This window comes from Haliotis cracherodii, unplaced genomic scaffold (assembly GCF_022045235.1).
Source record: "Haliotis cracherodii isolate W230 unplaced genomic scaffold, xgHalCrac1.p SCAF_17, whole genome shotgun sequence".
NCBI classification, from domain to species: Eukaryota; Metazoa; Mollusca; class Gastropoda; order Lepetellida; family Haliotidae; genus Haliotis; species Haliotis cracherodii.
Window position 1 is genome coordinate 29,372,268 of NW_027266272.1, and position 19,001 is coordinate 29,391,268.

General features: G+C 41.2%; 1 protein-coding gene across 1 annotated transcript in view; it reads right to left on the bottom strand.

Moving 5' to 3' along the window:
• The window catches only part of LOC139465047 (integrin beta-PS-like), a 44,373-nt gene extending 25,428 nt beyond the window's left edge, over positions 1 to 18,945 (bottom strand). Inside the window, exons 1-2 of the mRNA XM_071246741.1 lie at positions 18,798 to 18,945; positions 48 to 123 (exon numbers count right to left, since the gene is read on the bottom strand). Coding sequence (XP_071102842.1) covers positions 48 to 114 — 67 coding nt within the window. The 5' untranslated portion in view covers positions 115 to 123; positions 18,798 to 18,945. The remainder of the gene's footprint in view (positions 1 to 47; positions 124 to 18,797) is intronic.
• Between the last annotated feature and the right edge of the window lie 56 nt (positions 18,946 to 19,001).

Here is a 19,001-nt window from a genome sequence, read left to right on the forward strand (position 1 = left end):
TAATCGAGGATGAGGCTGCAGGACAAGCGATGGTGGAAGGGACGTACCTGTTTGTGGGGATGCAGGCTGAAGTAGCTGGGCTATCAGCACCAGTACAAGACATGGCCACATCATGCAGGGAATCTGAAAAACATAATGTCAAATGTGAATTTGCATGATCATTTGAAGCAATAGTCTAAGCTTTAGTCCAGCAGTAGCAGCAGTAACAGCAGCAGTAATAATAATAGTAGTAGTAGTAGTAGTAGTACTAGTAGTACTAGTAGTAATAGTAGTAGTAGTTGTGGTGGTAGTAGAAGCAGCAGTAGTAGTAATAACAGTGGTAGTAGAAACAGTAGTAGTAGTAGCAGCAGCAGTAGTAGTAGCAGTAGTAGTAGGAGCTGCTTGGCATTCAGGAAGTCGGTGAGTATTTCAGAAAAAACGTACAACTTTCTGGATAACAACTTCTGGTTTGTAGCAGATGGAGATTCTTCCACCGTTATCAAGCTGACTATGGGGCGACTACAACCACGTCATGAGAGGTATATATACATGATATGTTGTGATAAGCAGAAGATTAACATTCACAACAGGTAATAGATAACAAGTAGCACACAGATAATTGGATGAAGTCAGGTGTACAGTAAGAATAACAAATAGCACAAGGTAAAGAAGTCAGGTGTACAGTAAGAATAACAAATAGTCCAAGGTAAAGAAGCCAGGTGTACATTATGAATAACAAATAGTACAAGGTAAAGAAGTCAGGTGTACAGTAAGAATAACAAATAGCACAAGGTAAAGAAGCCAGGTGTACAGTAAGAATAACAAATAGTACAAGGTAAAGAAGTCAGGTGTACAGTAAGAATAACAAATAGCACAAGGTAAAGAAGCCAGGTGTACAATAAGAATAACAAATATCACAAGGTAAAGAAGTCAGGTGTACAGTAAGAATAACAAATAGTCCAAGGTAAAGAAGCCAGGTGTACATTAAGAATAACAAATAGTCCAAGGTAAAGAAGCCAGGTGTACAGTAAGAATAACAAATAGTACAAGGTAAAGAAGTCAGGTGTACAGTAAGAACAACAAATAGTCCAAGGTAAAGAAGTCAGGTGTACAGTAAGAATAACAAATAGCACAAGGTAAAGAAGCCAGGTGTGAAGTAAGAATAACAAATAGCACAAGGTAAAGAAGTCAGGTGTACAGTGAGAATAACAAATAGCACAAGGTAAAGAAGCCAGGTGTGAAGTAAGAATAACAAATAGCACAAGGTAAAGAAGTCAGATGTACAGTTAGAATAACAAATAGCACAAGGTAAAGAAGCCAGGTGTGAAGTAAGAATAACAAATAGCACAAGGTAAAGAAGTCAGATGTACAGTAAGGATAAGGATTAAGACATTTGCAACAAGCTTGTTTGGATACTAATTACAAATAGTACTTTTTCAACGTCACTGTTTCCACAACAACAGATACATCATTCTTGAACGAAACATGATATGTGTTAACTTGTAAAACACAAACTCATACCCATCCAGCTGTACATTTACCGTTATGAACTGCCTAGATTATCATTGTTCCATTTAAATGCGCTCCGATGGCTAAATGTTAGCTATTTGGAAAACGGAGCCAATATGAATGTGTGTTGTCGATGTGTGAGTATCAGAATACTTCAGTTTATTATGTGGAAGTGTGGGATGCAAGGTGTCGCCAGTGTGCCATGTTGCATCATGTATAAGCGCGACAGCTTTGTTTGGTTGTAACTGAGGCCGCCGAGAACGTGTGACCCACTGTTCGTCTGACTCACGTGCCTAGGAGGCGCAGTTTTATTCATTTTGCATTTCATATCAATAACTCACTTTTTGATATAATGGAATCGGGATGTCTTAAAATCGAAGTCGTGATATAACCCTGTGTTAAATAGTTATAGGTTTCACAAAGTTCAGTTTGTGGATATCATAAATTGAATCATAAATATATCTTAAAATATTTTCTCGGACACGGCGGATAGAAGACACAGGGGGCCGATGTTAGGTTAGATGTGCCGTGACCTTGAGTCAAGATAACAAAATCATCGCGTGTTATTACAATAGGTTTCAGTGTGAGGAGCTCTATACGGAATGTCAACATGTTGATTGATTTCAGTTTCAACACTGAAAGCTGACGGGGAGAACAACGAAGCATCAGTGAGCTTTATTGTATGGAAGCGTGTTACTGCCACATAAAACATCATCTACATAGATTATATTTTCTTGTTAATATGTTGCACTAATACGCTTCCATACAATTGCCATTTGGTAGCGTTTAAACATTTCTCCAGACTATTCTCCCTGACAATGTACTTGATATGTACAGATGAAATGACCACCACGATCAATTATATATCAACCAAGTCACGCCAACAGCAGATAGGCTGAGCAATAATTACAAATCTTAGTGGTGTTAATTACCAAATAATATTCTTTGAAAGGTATCCACTCTATTTGGAAGCGTTGAAACATTTCTCCCGGCTATTCCCGTCTCCTCCCCTGACAATGTACTTGCTGTGTACAGTTGCTATCGAGATAAATATCTGCGGGCTATTCCAGTCTCCTCCCCAGACACAATGCCATGTGTCGCCTTGCCATGTACATGGTGTATTACAAGCGTGACGTGTGGCTACTTCCCATGCCGTATATACGGAAAGAAACAGATACGTCACTTGACGTCAAGCAGTGACCGGTTGGGTGCCAATTACCTAGATTGATAGAGACAAATGTGTCAGATTCATGTCCAATCAATATGCAATTCCATAAATAAACTGCAGATAGTGACACAGAAAATACACATTACTGATTGTTATTGAAGTAGGTTTATTTCTGGAATATGCACATATGCCCGTATTACCCACGGGCATACGTGGCTGTAAGACCAATGCTGCTGCTCACACCTTCTTCACTGTATGTACCAATTCCAATAGTGTTCTGGGGCGCCACACATCACTTTACAGAGTTGTGTCCCTTAGTCGTGACGGGACCCGCTGAACGAGGGTTCGGGTCCTATATTCGCCCTTTTCGTGATCCTTGGTTATCCCCAGCTTGAGGGCTTCACAAAAGTAAATGGCATCTATCTCATGACCTTTCTTTACTTTGATAAAGATGTATCAGATCGGAATTCATGACAGGTCTAATATTATGTTAATGAACTCTGCAACGACATGGTCACTACGAACACTTCGCCCACATTAAGCTGACACGCAGTGATGTGACTGAATATTAAACGTCTACCCCAGAGAATAACCAGTCTCCATTATTCGCCAAAACTGATTCCAGATTTATTAGGTGGGATGACACTGTCGTCTGAGGCACCGCAATACGCTGTGCAGATATCCACCCCTCGAGCGTGGCCGAAACCTGGGATCGCGGGGTCGAATCCAGTTCGCCCATAGTGTGGTTCAGATTGGTTAATAAAGTTCCTATTCATAAAGTTGATAAGCTTACAGTTTACCTCAAACGCATTGATTTGTTTTTTCAATTAATCTCGATTTCAAGAGACCTATTACAGGTGAAATGACGTTCACGATCAATTGTATCTCTGAGCACCACCTGATAGGCTGATCAATAATTACAAATCTTAGTGGTGTTTATCACCAAATTATATTCTTTGAAATGACGTAATGATAGTATCGAATAAATATTTCACAAAAATGTATTTTCGCACAATGTTCAGACATTGAGGAACTAATTTCTGTCATCTAATGTCCATTAGTTGCACGATACAGCATCGTTGATGTGGTATGAATGATGTATCAGAGTCCTATGGTCTTGTTACTGAATAAAATGTTTGTGTACATCTGAATTGTATTCTATATATACATGCATTAATCGATGGATGTAGCTGTGTGGCGGTTATATATCACCGTCGTTCGTGTTGGGCCGACATCAAATACATAAGTATACAATGTATAGAAATATAGATAGACGTTAGGATGACCCTTTTCAGACGGGCAATGAATAACTATTGTGGAGGGATCACGATCAGAATTATTTCAAGTACTGTCCACAACCGTCATGAAATCACTGTTTATCATTCTGGGTGAGAAAAGTCTAAGGAAATGTTGTTTTACGGTCAGTATTATTCCAGGTATTTCACGGCGCATGTAAATATATCGAGGCAAATCAGCGGTTGATAGCATGACAGACGAGTCACGCCATCGGGGCACTTTCGCACTCATTTAATCAGGCAACACATTGCTATAATCCTCACCTATTCGTTCTTATGGTGAGGTGAGGTGAGGTGAGGTGAGGTGAGGTGAGGTGAGGTGAGGTGAGGTGAGGTGAGGTGAGATATTATTGCACATGGCCGGGGATTGAACCACCGACCTTCCGCTCTCCGGGCAGACGTTCTATCCACTACACCAAGAAGCGGTGTATGTCCTAGAACATCAACGGTAACAAGTATGGAATGAAGTCAGTGATTTCAACTTCGATTGATTCATTCTTATCTGCAGAAGTGAAGGTTTAGTTTAGTTTAACGCCGTTTGAACAGTAGTTCTTCACTTGTGTGTTCATGTGTGCCCAAAGTGATGCAGGTTTCACACATCTACCACTTTGGTGAAACCCACGAGCATGAGTTTGGTGCTGACAAACCCCAATCATAATAATGTGCTATTGGAACCCACCATATTAAAGATCTAACCCAATTACTTAGTCGGTCTCCCAGACACTAAAGACAGTTTTGAGAAAGGAGTCCAACTCAAGTCTAGAATGATTTGGCAAGTCTATATTATATTGCCTTTGCTCTAGGCCTGAAATTAAGGATTGTTCTGGTCACCATTCTTTTTATTTTTGGATATAAATATAACTTTTTTTCTGGGACAAAATGTCAGTTTACCATCTACTCCGCACAGTGGATTGCGATGCCTCAGACGACTGCGCCACCCGTGCTCTGATCAGCACCAAAGTGCACGTGCCTCTGAACAGATGCCATCACTATTGCTAATTGAAGTCCTCAGCAAACTTAACTTCAAAGCTCACTACGTGCTTCCTGCTTGCTGCTCGACAGAGGTTCCGGACTTTGCTATATTCTGTTCGTCGTCAGGATATCAGCTGATGTCAGTGACTTTCACAACTATCCCGGATTAGGCTGGGTGTCCAGAACCTAGCTGAGATTAGTGAGTCCTGCACATGCACAAAGAGGGTTCACCGTGGGATGACTGTTTGTTTTGAGTGAGTGAGTGAGTGAGTGAGTGAGTCACTTTTAACCGCATATCGACCGACAAATTTACATAGATCCTGAAACACGACGGTCGAATTTGAGAAAGGACTTCTTATGGTTAACAGAAGCTAGGTACATAATTTGGTACGGGAAACATTTTTATAAGGGCCACTACGGTTGCCAGATTTGTGTAATAATAAAGATAGTCACGTGAACTAGTGAAACTAATCCAGCAATTGTTCCAACACGGATTCCTCAAAATGTGTATCGAGATAACTTTCGGGACTGGGGCGCGCACAGTATCACGTGACAATTATGAAACCGGATTCTGTGCCAGACAAAACCAATATATGTGTTTCCCCCTAACATTATATTTTTCTCTCTGCATGCTGCAAATTACGCCCATGATGATGAGAAAAAGTTTTTTTCAAAACTTTCATGGCCTTAAGTGTAATGAAATAAATCCAAGGGTCGCCAGGATAAGACGTGTGAACTGTTGGTGGCTCATTAATTACTAACACCGTCAGGTCAGTTATATGTTAGGAACCGCTCATTTGATGTTTTGGGTGATTGGTGGGTGTGTGGGTACTGCTGGTGCTGGGGGTTGCAAAACCCTATATTTTTTAAAATTAATACAATGAGACGAAATATAAAAAACCCAGCTTGCAACAATGTAATTTTTGTGGCTGACAATTACTTTTTTTTATCAGAGTCACAATTTTTTTTCAAGCATTTTTTGAGACAATTTATTTTGTTGGGATAAAGTCCCAAACAGTCGGTCCCTTAAGCTTTCCCGTCCTTAAGAGAAACATGGAAGACTAAACAGCTGATGTTGCTAATACGTGTGTCATTTATACCACTGAAAAACATCGTTAACTGTTTTTAGTAGTATACCGGTTCACGCGCAAAACACGATGCCTCTGTTACATCACGCTCCAACACAAGACAATTTTTTTCAGATGTTGTGATTCGTCCCAAAAGGGTAATAAGATTTATCCCACGCCCATGGGAAACGGACGAAATGCACATACTGGTACAATTACAGCCATATTGTAAATTGGTCACAGGCAACCTTCTAGAATCCTTGCACGACACCAAATAAACAGGCAGTGTGTTCCATTATCTTGTGTAGGATGCTAAACTGTCGCCTAACACGTCGCAGATTATTGGGATGGGAGGGTGAGGTTTGGGAGGAGAGGGGTATTTAAAGCATTATTTTTTATATTGCTTGTTTCACGGATTTTTGTGCGTGAAAAATTCCTGGTCAGTAGGTGAACTGGTAGACGATGAAATCAAAATTTGTTAAAATATTAACATTCTGTTTATGTTAAGTATTCATCTCAACAACTCGACATGTTCTGTCAGCACGTTGCCATTTGAATTCAAATAGTTTTACACGCGTGTGTCGCCTGTCTACGATGTATGTAAGGGACGACAAGTTTGTTTGTTTGTTGTTTAACGCCACAATCAGCACTTTTCCATCTATATAATAAGTATATGTAAATAATTGAGTCTGGATCAGACAATCCAGTGATTGACATCGTGAGCATCGATTCACGCAATTGGGATACGATAACATGAATCAACCAAGTCAGCGAGCCCCTGCCACCCGATCCCTTTAGTCGCTTTTTATGACAAGCATAGTCGCCTTTTACAGCAAGCATGGGTTGCCGAAGACCTATTCAAACCGGGATCTTCACGGGTCTAACATGACAAGTATTTTCCCTGCTTACTGTACTGTTAATTTGCCAAAAAGACCAATACATTTCATAATATACACATAAACATAATCTTCACCACAGAAACGAAAAGGGATTTCATTGTTCAACATGCAAGAGCGTGACAATGAGCAGAAGAGCCTGAATCTAAAGCCTGAAGTTAAATACCAGGAGTTGCACGGGGTCTGGTGTGTCCCGGTTATCACAACAACCTGCACCTGTGGCCGGTGCTCGTCCTGACGTTAACCAGGTGGCGATGTGAGGAGTAACGGGGGACCTTTCGCGTTGTTTGGATTCACCCTGATTGCCTTTGAGCATAGGTCTTGGGAACAACCAGGGTGTGGTAAGGTAAACTATCAACTGCGCAGTAGAACAACTAGAAACATTCAAGAGATTCTTACTTGCTCGCGGATTATGCAGCTCTGGTCGTCGTTTAGTAAAGATAACAACATGTTTCTGGTCATGACGGTAACTTAAAACATCCCGTGTGAACGATACTTTCTTAGAGGAATAATAATGATAATCAAAAGAATTGTTGCTTGAAAATATAATATCTAGAGTGTCGCGATGTGTAGAAAAGCGTAAGTCTAGAGATAAATAAATAAATGAATAAATGATAATTGTGAGTATATGTAATCATAGAAATGTCAAATGTCAAATTTCGTTTTTGTTTTTGTCAAACTGTTTTGACATAACATAAAACTCTCCCTCTCTCCTTACCAAGTCCAAAGAAACAAAAATATTTTTTTAACGCCCTTAAAAATAGTTTTGAAAAAAACATGGAATTTTCCTGAGGTGTGTTCGATTGTTCGCTTGTTATTGTTTGATATGATCTTCTGAAAACAAAGAATTAGAAATGTTCTGCTCCATCCCCCAGAGAAACAATATGGAATGTTTTATGAGGGGATATTTGTAAAAAGAAGAAGTTTGTCTTCACGAAGGTTTAAAATAATTCTTCGCTTTATAATGTGGATGTTCTGAAACAAGAATTGCTGTAAACAAAATAAATTTATAAAGAAATACACATGACGAGCTCCTAAAATTGTACGTTTTGATTGGGTGAAAAAATGTCGTATAACATTTCCTGATGTATAATGCACAAAGCAATTGTGTATTGATGTATTAATTAAATACGTGTTACTTTCGATTTTGGGTCCCGTTGCAATTCAACATACAAAATACTGCCGTTTAACTGAAGCTACAAACAGATAGATCTTTGTACATGAAACAGAATGTTTCATCGACAGGAGGGTTCGAAAAAAATATTCCGTTTCTTTCGACTTTCGACTCTGTAATATTTTTCCTTTCACTCATATCGTTCCCTTGTAAACTGCCATGACAACTCGATAACATTTGTTAGACCGTGGTAGTTAAACCATGTAGAACAATATTTCCCACCAGAAGGTTATCTTCAAAACGAATAGGTCAGCACTTTGTGTTCTTATTGGGCAGAAATGGCGTCTACAATCCTTGAGACACGAGCATGTCTTCAGGAAAGGGAGTTTTTACCGGACAAAATAGAATATCACTCATGTCCTTGAAGTGTAATTGTTCACCCAGCGTGCGACTTTGAACAACAACAACAACAACAACAACAACAACAACAACAACAACAACAACAACAACAACCGAAAAACCAACATTAAGAATCTAATGTAACATACACTGACAGGCATACATTGGCAAAAATGGTAAATAGAAACAAACACATACTGTACTGGTCACTGTCAACTGGCCGTATTCCCGAGTAACCCACCATGTCGCGCGTAGGAGTAACTGACGTTGAAACCATCAGGTGTCAATGAACCGGAAGATCTATTCATCGCATGATTTTTGTTGGGAGGAAGGAAACTGTCTATGGTGGGGTGTCACTGTCATGGATTAATGTTATGTATAAAGTAATATAAAAATAAAAAATTCTATAAATGAACCCTCGAGATATAAGAGACCCATATCTGAAAAGGGGGGCGTGCAGACTGCTGTGGCTGAGGAGGAGATGAATATGTTATGGAGTCTGCAAGGGAAACCAAGGTTTCACCTAGTCATGTGTCAATCGCCGTATTGTGTCAGAAGTTAGACACTACATCATTCTGGGCACACAGTTGTGCTGTTTTCCGATGCTTCGTTCATTCGGGTCAACTCGGTATAATCCGCTTCCTATACAATACGAGGGCGGCTGAAAGGTTCTGGGCCTAACTACGAAGGACGTATAGTGCGCACTGAATAGTTAGATGTATTAAAGGAACATACTTTCCATGTGCTGGTCTTCCAGAACACATCAGTATTATTGTGTGAGGTATGTCCCCCGTGAGTTGTGTCAGTGAGCTTTTGTGTTGTGTCGGTGAATTATGTCATGCGTTATGCACAGGCATGGTGTCGTACATGTGTCATGTCTGTGTCCATGTGTCATGTCTGTGAGTTATGGCGTGTTGTGTTCATGTGTCATGTCTGTGAGTTACGACGTGTTGTGTCAATGTCATGTCTGTGAGTTATGACGTGTTGTGTTCAAGTGTCATTTCTGCGAGTTATGACGTGTTGTGTTCATGTGTCATGTCTGTGAGTTATGACGTGTTGTGTTCATGTGTCATGTCTGTGAGTTATGACGTGTTGTGTTCATGTGTCATGTGTGTGAGTTAAGACGTGTTGTGTCCATGTGTCATGTCTCTGAGTGATGACGTGTTGTGTCCATGTGTCATGTCTGTGAGTTATTACGTTTTGTGTTCATGTGTCATGTGTCATGTGTGTGAGTTAAGACGTGTTGTGTCCATGTGTCATGTCTGAGTTATGGCGTGTTGTGTTCATGTGTCATGTCTGTGAGTTACGACGTGTTGTGTCAATGTCATGTCTGTGAGTTATGACGTGTTGTGTTCAAGTGTCATTTCTGCGAGTTATGATGCGTGTGTTCATGTGTCATGTTTGTGAGTTATTACGTTTTGTGTTCATGTGTCATGTGTGTGAGTTATGACGTGTTGTGTCAATGTCATGTCTGTGAGTGATGACGTGTTGTGTTCATGTGTCATGTCTATGAGTTATTACGTGTTGTGTTCATGTGTCATGTCTGTGAGTGATGACGTGTTGTGTTCATGTGTCATGTCTTTGAGTTATGACGCGTGTGTTCGTGTGTCATGTCTGTGAGTTATGTCGTGTTGTGTTCATGTGTCATGTTTGTGAGTTATGACGTGTTGTGTCAATGTCATGTCTGTGAGTGATTACGTGTTGTGTCCATGTGTCATGTTTGTGAGTTATTACGTGTTGTGTCAATGTCATGTCTGTGAGTGATGACGTGTTGTGTTCATGTGTCATGTCTATGAGTTATGACGTGTTGTGTTCATGTGTCATGTCTGTGAGTTATGACGTGTTGTGTCCATGTGTCATGTCTGTGAGTTATGACGCGTGTGTTCATGTGTCATGTCTGTGATTTATGTCGTGTTGTGTTCGTGTGTCATGTTTGTGAGTTATTACGTGTTGTGTCAATGTCATGTCTGTGAGTGATGACGTGTTGTGTTCATGTGTCATGTCTATGAGTTATTACGTGTTGTGTCAATGTCATGTCTGTGAGTGATGACGTGTTGTGTCCATGTGTCATGTCTGTGAGTGATGACGTGTTGTGTCAATGTCATGTCTGTGAGTGATGACGTGTTGTGTACATGTCTCGAGTGATGACGTGTTGTATCCATTTCTCATGTCTGTGAGTGATGACGTGTTGTGTCCATGTGTCATGTCTGTGAGTGATGACGTGTTGTGTCAATGTCATGTCTGTGAGTGATGACGTGTTGTGTCAATGTCATGCCTGTGCGCTATGTCATGACCATGTGTTATATCATGTGTTGTGGCCATGTGTTGTGTTATGTCATGTGCTCTTTCAATATGTTTGCGAGTCATTTGTCATGCCCGCGTACTGGTGTTACATTGGATGCTGCTGCGCAGTGTCGTGGGGACAGAGAACAATAGATAGATAGACACAACCCACTCAAGGACAGAGGGAATGTGACATCTTTCAGGGGAGGTCAGCAGCTATGCGAGATACAAAATGCACAAAAAAGCGATCTCACACAGGTGAACAAGTGAAAGCGCCTCCAACCTCGTGTTTAACCTATGCTGCGCAATAATGTCTATTAACACTCTGACCTCAATTAGCCGACGAAGCCCGGGAAGTATCCAGGGACTGGTATTTGTTACTGATATGAAAGCCCAAAATAAATCATTGTGACCAAGTGGACGCAGCATTATCACTGACATTCCCCCTCGGTCACTCCACGGACTCCCTGGTGCTACGCACAATGTTGGCAGAAGTAGCAGTGCGTCGATGTGGCCTTAGAACCGCTGTTTCAGAAGATAGGTTTGTAAATACATGATATTGGAGCTAAGTGCTTCTGTTAAAGCCGTACTTCGCTTTTGCTCGTCACGCATACAACGAGAAGGATACACAGTCCATAACTGAACTGATCTGCAGTGCCTGGGCCCGTTTACACAAAGCGATTAAAGCACTATGGTTGGCTTAAGCCTTAGGGACATTACGACATGTTTGAGCACGGGGGCATTTCCACAAAGCAATCTTAGCATTAAGACTGTCTTAATCAAATCTTTGTGGGAAATACGACAGTTGCGAACGTATTAGAGTAACGGCAGCTTTGAGCACGGAGGCTGGTGTCCCAGGTTCCGTTTCACTAAGTTATATTAGCATTATGGGGCGTAAGGACCCATGAAGATCCGGGGTAAAACAGCTCTTCAGCAAACCATGCTTGCCGTAAAAGGGAACTATGCTTGTCGTAAGAGGCGACTAACGTGATCGGGTGGTCAGGCTCGCTGACTTGGTTGATGCATGTCATCGTATCCCAATTGCGTGAATCGATGCTCATGATGTCAATCACTGGATTGTCTGGTCAAGACTCGATTTTTACAGACCGCTGTCATATAGCTGGAATATTGCTGAGTGTGGCGTTTAACAACAAACAAAACTAAAAAAGGAGAGAGACTGTCGAAAGACTATGATACTTAATTAGAGCTACGGTCGTCTGAGCTTAGCGCTAGGATCGCTTTATTGACCTGAGTCTTGGGCGGAGTTCTCAGACGTCAGCACGTAAATGCTCCTGCTATCTCCTACACAGACAACTGGGCATCCAGCTGGGGCTGTTTGAACTCTGTAGTCAGTGGGCATGAACTCGTCCAGTAGGTTCACATCGTGGACTGAGGGATGCCACAACAATCAAATCATTGACGCACGTCACAGTGACGTCACATGTTTGTGTGTACACACGATAAGCCCAAGATATCTCGTTTAGAACGCCCTCCGGAGAACACGAAAGAGCTAACGAGTCTGTCAAGACCTGTAGGGAAGCCAATCTCATTCGGATTGGTTCCTGGTTGTAAATGCGTGGCGTCACCTTTATTTTCTGCATACAAATGGATTTTTTATTCTTGGGTTTAGTCTGATTTATTTCATCACAACCCGGGTCCCCCATGTTCATAACAAAAGAAATAACTAAAGTTTGGAAACTGCACATATTTATATTACTAGGGCCCAATACCATTGACCCCAGCCGGGGAAACACCAATGCCCCCTACGTGGTCTCCTGGCAAGATGTCTGTCCCATCCGTTTCACAGGTAATGGGTCATGTGACCTATTTATATTCAGTAAACTACGGTTATAACGAACTCAAAGGGACCAATTATTTTAGTTCGTTATAACCGTAGTTCGTAATAAGTATATATACAGCATATATACAACAAATGGACGGGATTAAAAAAAATAAGTTCGTTATATCGGTTAGTTCGTTATAAGCGTGTTCGTTATAACCGTAGTTTACTGTATTCACATTAGATTGTATATGGGAATCCGAACTCGCACTTTTAAATGTTACCGTAACAAGTACATCAATTCATGAACCGACCATGACGAACACATGAACAGTATTGGCCTGTTACACCACTGCGATACTATACCATTCGAACTGGAATTATATACGGAACAAGTTATTTCTAAGACTTACCGTTAGTCTATGAGAAATACCACAGTGTCATCACTGGTCCATTCATGTAATTGTCACAGCTGTGTTGCCCTTTACGCTAAATGGATTCTGTTTCGGGGGATAATCAAGGCTGGTTATTTTACTGCATTGATATGTTTTTCAAAAGAACCTTTCCTCCTCTTCTGTTTTCATAGTGAAATCAGCGAAACTAGACTTGGTTTAGTTTTATCAAGACTTGCCTTGGCTTTTAGTAAAAAGAAAATTTGGTAAAAATTCTACAGTCATGGCGCAAGACTTTTCATTTACTGAACTTTCGTATACTGATGGCTAGTTGAGTCCGTCATAAAATACAATCACATGACAGCTATAATGTTCTACAAGTATGCCATTAAACTGGCGACCAATACCATTAACCAGTCACGATGACAGACACTTGAGCGGGAAGAGTTGTATTTGCACTGCTCTCAACCCCGCGACTGTTCTATCCTTGTCCAGGGCTGGGTCGTCCCAGATTACCCCGAGGGGAGATAACGTGCATGCATAATTAGCTGACACTGACCACGTCGACATCATCACACAGATGGAAGCTTAGATAAACATCACCCAGTAGCACAGTAGCACCCGTACAATAGGACGCGCCAATACTGTGTATATATGCCTCTCTCTCTCTCTCTCTCTCTCTCTCTCTCTCTCTCTCTCTCTCTCTCTCTCTCTCTCTCTCTCTCTCTCTCTCTCTCTCTCTCTCTCTCTCTCTCTCTCTCTGTGTATGTGTGCCTCCTATACCGTGTCAGTATACCTGCCTGTATGTTCATGTGTTTGTGTGTGGTTTTCGTAGATTCAATACTGGGTTTATATGCCTACCTGTATGTTCGCGTGTTAGACTAACATTTAGTCTATGAAATCTTACATTACACAATATCCTTCCTGAAGATTTTCCCTGTGTTGATTTCATATGTGGAATAGAGCTAGCTAGAGCAGGCTAGGCTTGCTTTTGTATGCGTGTCTAGTGTTTTTTTTTCATAAAATAAATATATTCCATGGTCATGGTGCAGAACTAGTTCGTGTGTCTGAGTGTATCTTTCATGACTCATTAATATGTATATATGTCTACCTCTATGTGTACGTGTGTCTCCTACTCAAATAAAATCCAGTATGTAAATCACACTGCAAACCTGTTAACATACAAAACATTCAATTCGGCCAGGATCGATAACCAAAAGAGGCGTTAGAGGTTGAACGACCAGCAGTTGACGACCATGTTGATGATGTAGGTGTATACGATATTAATCTGCCTATTGAAACACGGATACAAGGTGAGTGACATGATCTGGTTGACCTCACAGTGACCTACCTGCACAGTTCTACACGGAATGAGGATTATCGATCGCTGGCGGCTTTATCAGAGACGGTGAGATACTGACAACTGGCACTACGAACAATCATCTCAGTAAGATACTGATGGACAGGTTACCCGGGTAACAGATCTGTACACCGATGAACAGGTTACCCGGGTAACAGACCTGTACAGCTGATGAACAGGTTACCCGGGTAACAGACCTGTACAACTGATAAACAGGTCACCCGGGTAACAGACATGTACAACTGATGGACAGGTTACCCGGGTAACAGATCTGTAGAACTGATGGACAGGTAATCCTTAAGTACTGACGTACCAGCATATCGTAAGCACTGATGGACAGGTATACCCTAAGTACTGATGTAATAGCATATCGTAAGTACTGATGAACAGGTATACCTTAAGTACTGATGAACCGGTATACCTTAAGTACTGATGAATAGGTATACCTTAAGTACTGATGAACAGGTATACCTTAAGTACTGATGAACAAGTATACCTTAAGTACTGATGAACAGGTATACCTTAAGTACTGATGTACAAGCATATCTTAAGTACTGATGAACAGGTATACCTTAAGTACTGATGTACAAGCATATCTTAAATACTGATGTACAAGTATATCTTAAGTACTGATGAACAACTATATCGTAAGTACTGATGGACAGGTATACCTTAAGTACTGATGAACAGGTATACCTTAAGTACTGATGAACAGGTATACCTTAAGTACTGATGAACAGGTATACCGTAAGTACTGATGAACAAGTATACCTTAAGTACTGATGAACAGGTATACCTTAAGTACTGATGGACAGGTATACCTTAAGTACTGATGGACAGGTATACCTTAAGTACTGATGTACAAGCATATCTTAAGTACTGATGGACAGGTATACCTTAAGTACTGATGTACAAACTTATCTTAAGTACTGATGGACAGGTATACCTTAAGTACTGATGTACAAGTATATCTTAAGTACTGGTGTACAAGTATATCTTAAATACTGATGGACAAGTATATCTTAAGTACTGATGAACAACCATATCTTAAGTACTGATGTACAAACTTATCTTAAGTACTGATGGACAGGTATACCTTAAGTACTGATGGACAGGTATACCTTAAGTACTGATGTACAAACATATCTTAAGTACTGATGAACAGGTATACCTTAAGTACTGATGTACAAGCATATCTTAAGTACTGATGAACAGGTATACCTTAAGTACTGATGGACAGGTATACCTTAAGTACTGATGGACAGGTATACCTTAAGTACTGATGTACAAGCATATCTTAAGTACTGATGTACAAGTATATCTTAAGTACTGATGAACAACCATATCTTAAGTACTGATGTACAAACTTATCTTAAGTACTGATGGACAGGTATACCTTAAGTACTGATGGACAGGTATACCTTAAGTACTGTTGTACAAGAATATCTTAAGTACTGATGAACAAGCATATCTAAAGTACTGATGTACAAACTTATCTTAAGTAGTGATGGACAGGTATACCTTAAGTACTGATGGACAGGTATACCTTAAGTACTTATGTACAAGCATATCTTAAGTACTGATGAACAAGCATATCTTAAGTACTGATGTACAAGCATATCTTAAGTACTGATGGACAGGTATACCTTAAATGCTGATGGACAAGCATATCTTAGGTACTTATGTACAAGCGTACCTTAAGTACTGATCGATGGGCAGGGTTCCTGTATAACCTTCTTTACTGGTGGGCTGATCACATGGCTACGTAACGTGATCTTATTGTAAGAACAGGTACTAGCAATGTCCTACCACATTTGTCATACAGTAGTAAAAGAGTCAGGGTGTTTACTTCAATACAATACCTCCGTGACGACTGCCTGGAGCCCATCTACCGACACGTGTTATGTTGGCCGTCTAAACATAGCAGCCAGACTCCAGCCACCCATGATAGTCTCACACCTCACTGGTCGACATGCGGCTTGCGATAAAACAGTCTGAGAGAGAATCGTATGTGAGTGTGACGTCAGGGTGTGCGTAAAATGATGCTGACGTCTGTGAGAATTTGAAATGACGCTGACGTCTGAGAGATTCTGAAATGACGTTGACGTTTGAGAAGTTCTGAAATGACGCTGACGTCTGAGAGAATCTGAAATGACGTTGACGTCTGAAATATTCTGAATTGACGTTAAAGTCTGACAGACTCTGAAATGACGTTAACGTTTGAGAGATTCTGAAATGACGCTGACGTCTGGGAGATTCTGAAATAACGCTGACGTCTCAGTGTGCGAAATGACACTGACGTTACAATAGCTGAATCACAAAACAGGGCAAGTCCAGGGGGTTGCCCATAACTAAAGCCATACAGAGAAAAAAAACCATGAAAGGCAGATCCACCCCCCCCCCCCCCCACACCCCCCCGCGTCTTTGGACCCGCAAATGACACGCCCATATCTCACCATACACCGTGTTCTTCATTCAGTCATAACATGTCAAAGGTTGCTCGGTCACATTTGCATACGACGTGCTAAATGAAGATAAAACGTTCCAGCTATTATTGAAAGAATGGCTACACATCTCTTCTGTTTTCTTTTGGTTCACATACGTGCCCTGTAACCCGTTCCCCGTGTGCACGGAGAACAAGCCACATACCACACGCGCCCCAGTAATCTCCCTGATAACCGACCGGGTTACGACACCAGGTCCGAGAGGGCAGTGCCCGGAATGTGATATAATAGCCTACTGTTGACACACGTCACACAATAGCGGCTCAGACAAATCTCTCTTCAAATCAATGATACGCCCCGCTGCACATACATACAGTGCGATATGCTGGCCTACTCGCGGGTATGTCACTGACTTCTTAGAGTCAAAATAGTTGAGACATTTCTGTTTTCACTGCCAACTTTAAAGGGACGCAGTCTGAGAGCCCTATGTGCATGTCTGTCACATTGTAAAGTTACGGAGCGATTTAAATCAATGTTATTAAATTATCTGGCAAGCGTTGTGACCGTCAATCAGATTTTCTTCTTTCTTTTATGCTTTTGACAAGAGGCATAAATTCAGAAAAGCAGTTTGGCTGAACTACGGGGCGGTTTTGTGAACTTCTAGAGAGAATGGGATCGTGACCTTGACTGCAGATAAATTTTCACCATATGTTTATATTGTCTTTACCAACATACCCTTATAAAATCCAAGCATCTCACGTTTAAATTTTACAAACACGCTTTCCCAGAGCCTCTGCGTTTTGACACAATTAACCGTATCTCCTACTTATAGTCCTTAATAAACAAACAAAGTCAATTCTCTCTCCACATCTGATCAATTTCATAACAATTTGAAATAGGTTTCCATCATTTCTGAAATAACTATGACCTGGAGGCCATAACAGTCTCATCAGATCAGTTCCTGTACGTCAAACATGAGTGACAGTTAATGATACCTGTATTAAAGTGCGTGTGTCGCGTATTCCGAGGCGGAGCAGTCGCGCGTAGGCTGCGTCACCAGTTTAGCAACTCCTCATAAGAGTCACGAGATACGCGGAAGAAAGAAAAACTTGAGACAGTTTAAGGATAGAAAGAAGCATTAGAAACATAAAAACCGTGTATTTCCTACATTTCATATCGACATCTGTATGGTTGACAGGCGTACTCAGAGCGACGACTACAATTCAAGCATCACCTCGAACCATGGGTGGATGTGTTGCTGATCTTAATATATCACCTGATAAACGTGGGTTAAGATGCACATATGAACACACTGCAAGGCCAAAGGTATACCTAGTGTATATAATGTCTAACGACACAAACCTGCCAGACGTGTCCCAGTGTACACAGACTAGCGTGGGCTGGTATAGACTAACTCTTAGTCTCTGAAAATATATAATTAGAAAAAAACCCAACTACATTTATATTGAAATGGAGCCCCAGTGAAATGGGAGATTCAGAACCTGTGGAAAATCTAGACTTGGTTCATTTAGAACTATAGCATTACAGAGGGGCTGGACGGAAGGGAACGTGATATGATTCAGGGACTGTGCGACAGACTAGGGCTGTCACTATATAACCACCACATATGTACCTGCACGCGGCGATTAATAAACAGCATATGTCAGTCATGTGTATGCCGGATAGAGCAATGTAGATCACGTGCATTGTGGTTACCTGTATAAAATCAACAATGACTTAGGCTAGCATCTTAAATGACAACGCGGAAGGTGCTGCGAATTACTGTACCCTTCCACGTCCTCTAGAAGTCATTATCCCAATTCATGTATAAAGCATGTGATGGGCATATCGACCAGCGGTTTATCCTAAGATTCGTTAAGTCGCCCGGACGTTTACCTGGGGGAATATTATTAAGAGTCGCATATCGTCAATACTTCAGCATATATAGCGACCGATGTTGTGAGATAGTCGGTCAGGTAGTCAGGACAGTTGCTTGAGTTATGCACTAGGCCAGCCCACTGTGCGTGTGTGTGAGTTGACTCTATCCCCGACTACAGGTAGATATATATCCGCAACACCTGTGGAATACGAGGCAGGGACTGTACGAGATGTGTCCTGGTCAGTGTATTGCGTTCTTACCTTGTATGTCCCTTTCGGTTAGAGGTAAAATCCAACAGCAAATTGTACACAAATGTCAACTAGACAGTTAGAATCCACGATTTTGGTGATACTTTTGTATAAACACATGTGTCGTGGGTCCCGGAGAAGACGGACGACGCGCTCTCAATGCTCCGAGAAATGGAGCGTAACGCTGTGCGGGTGCATAGTTCGTGTAGGACTCGC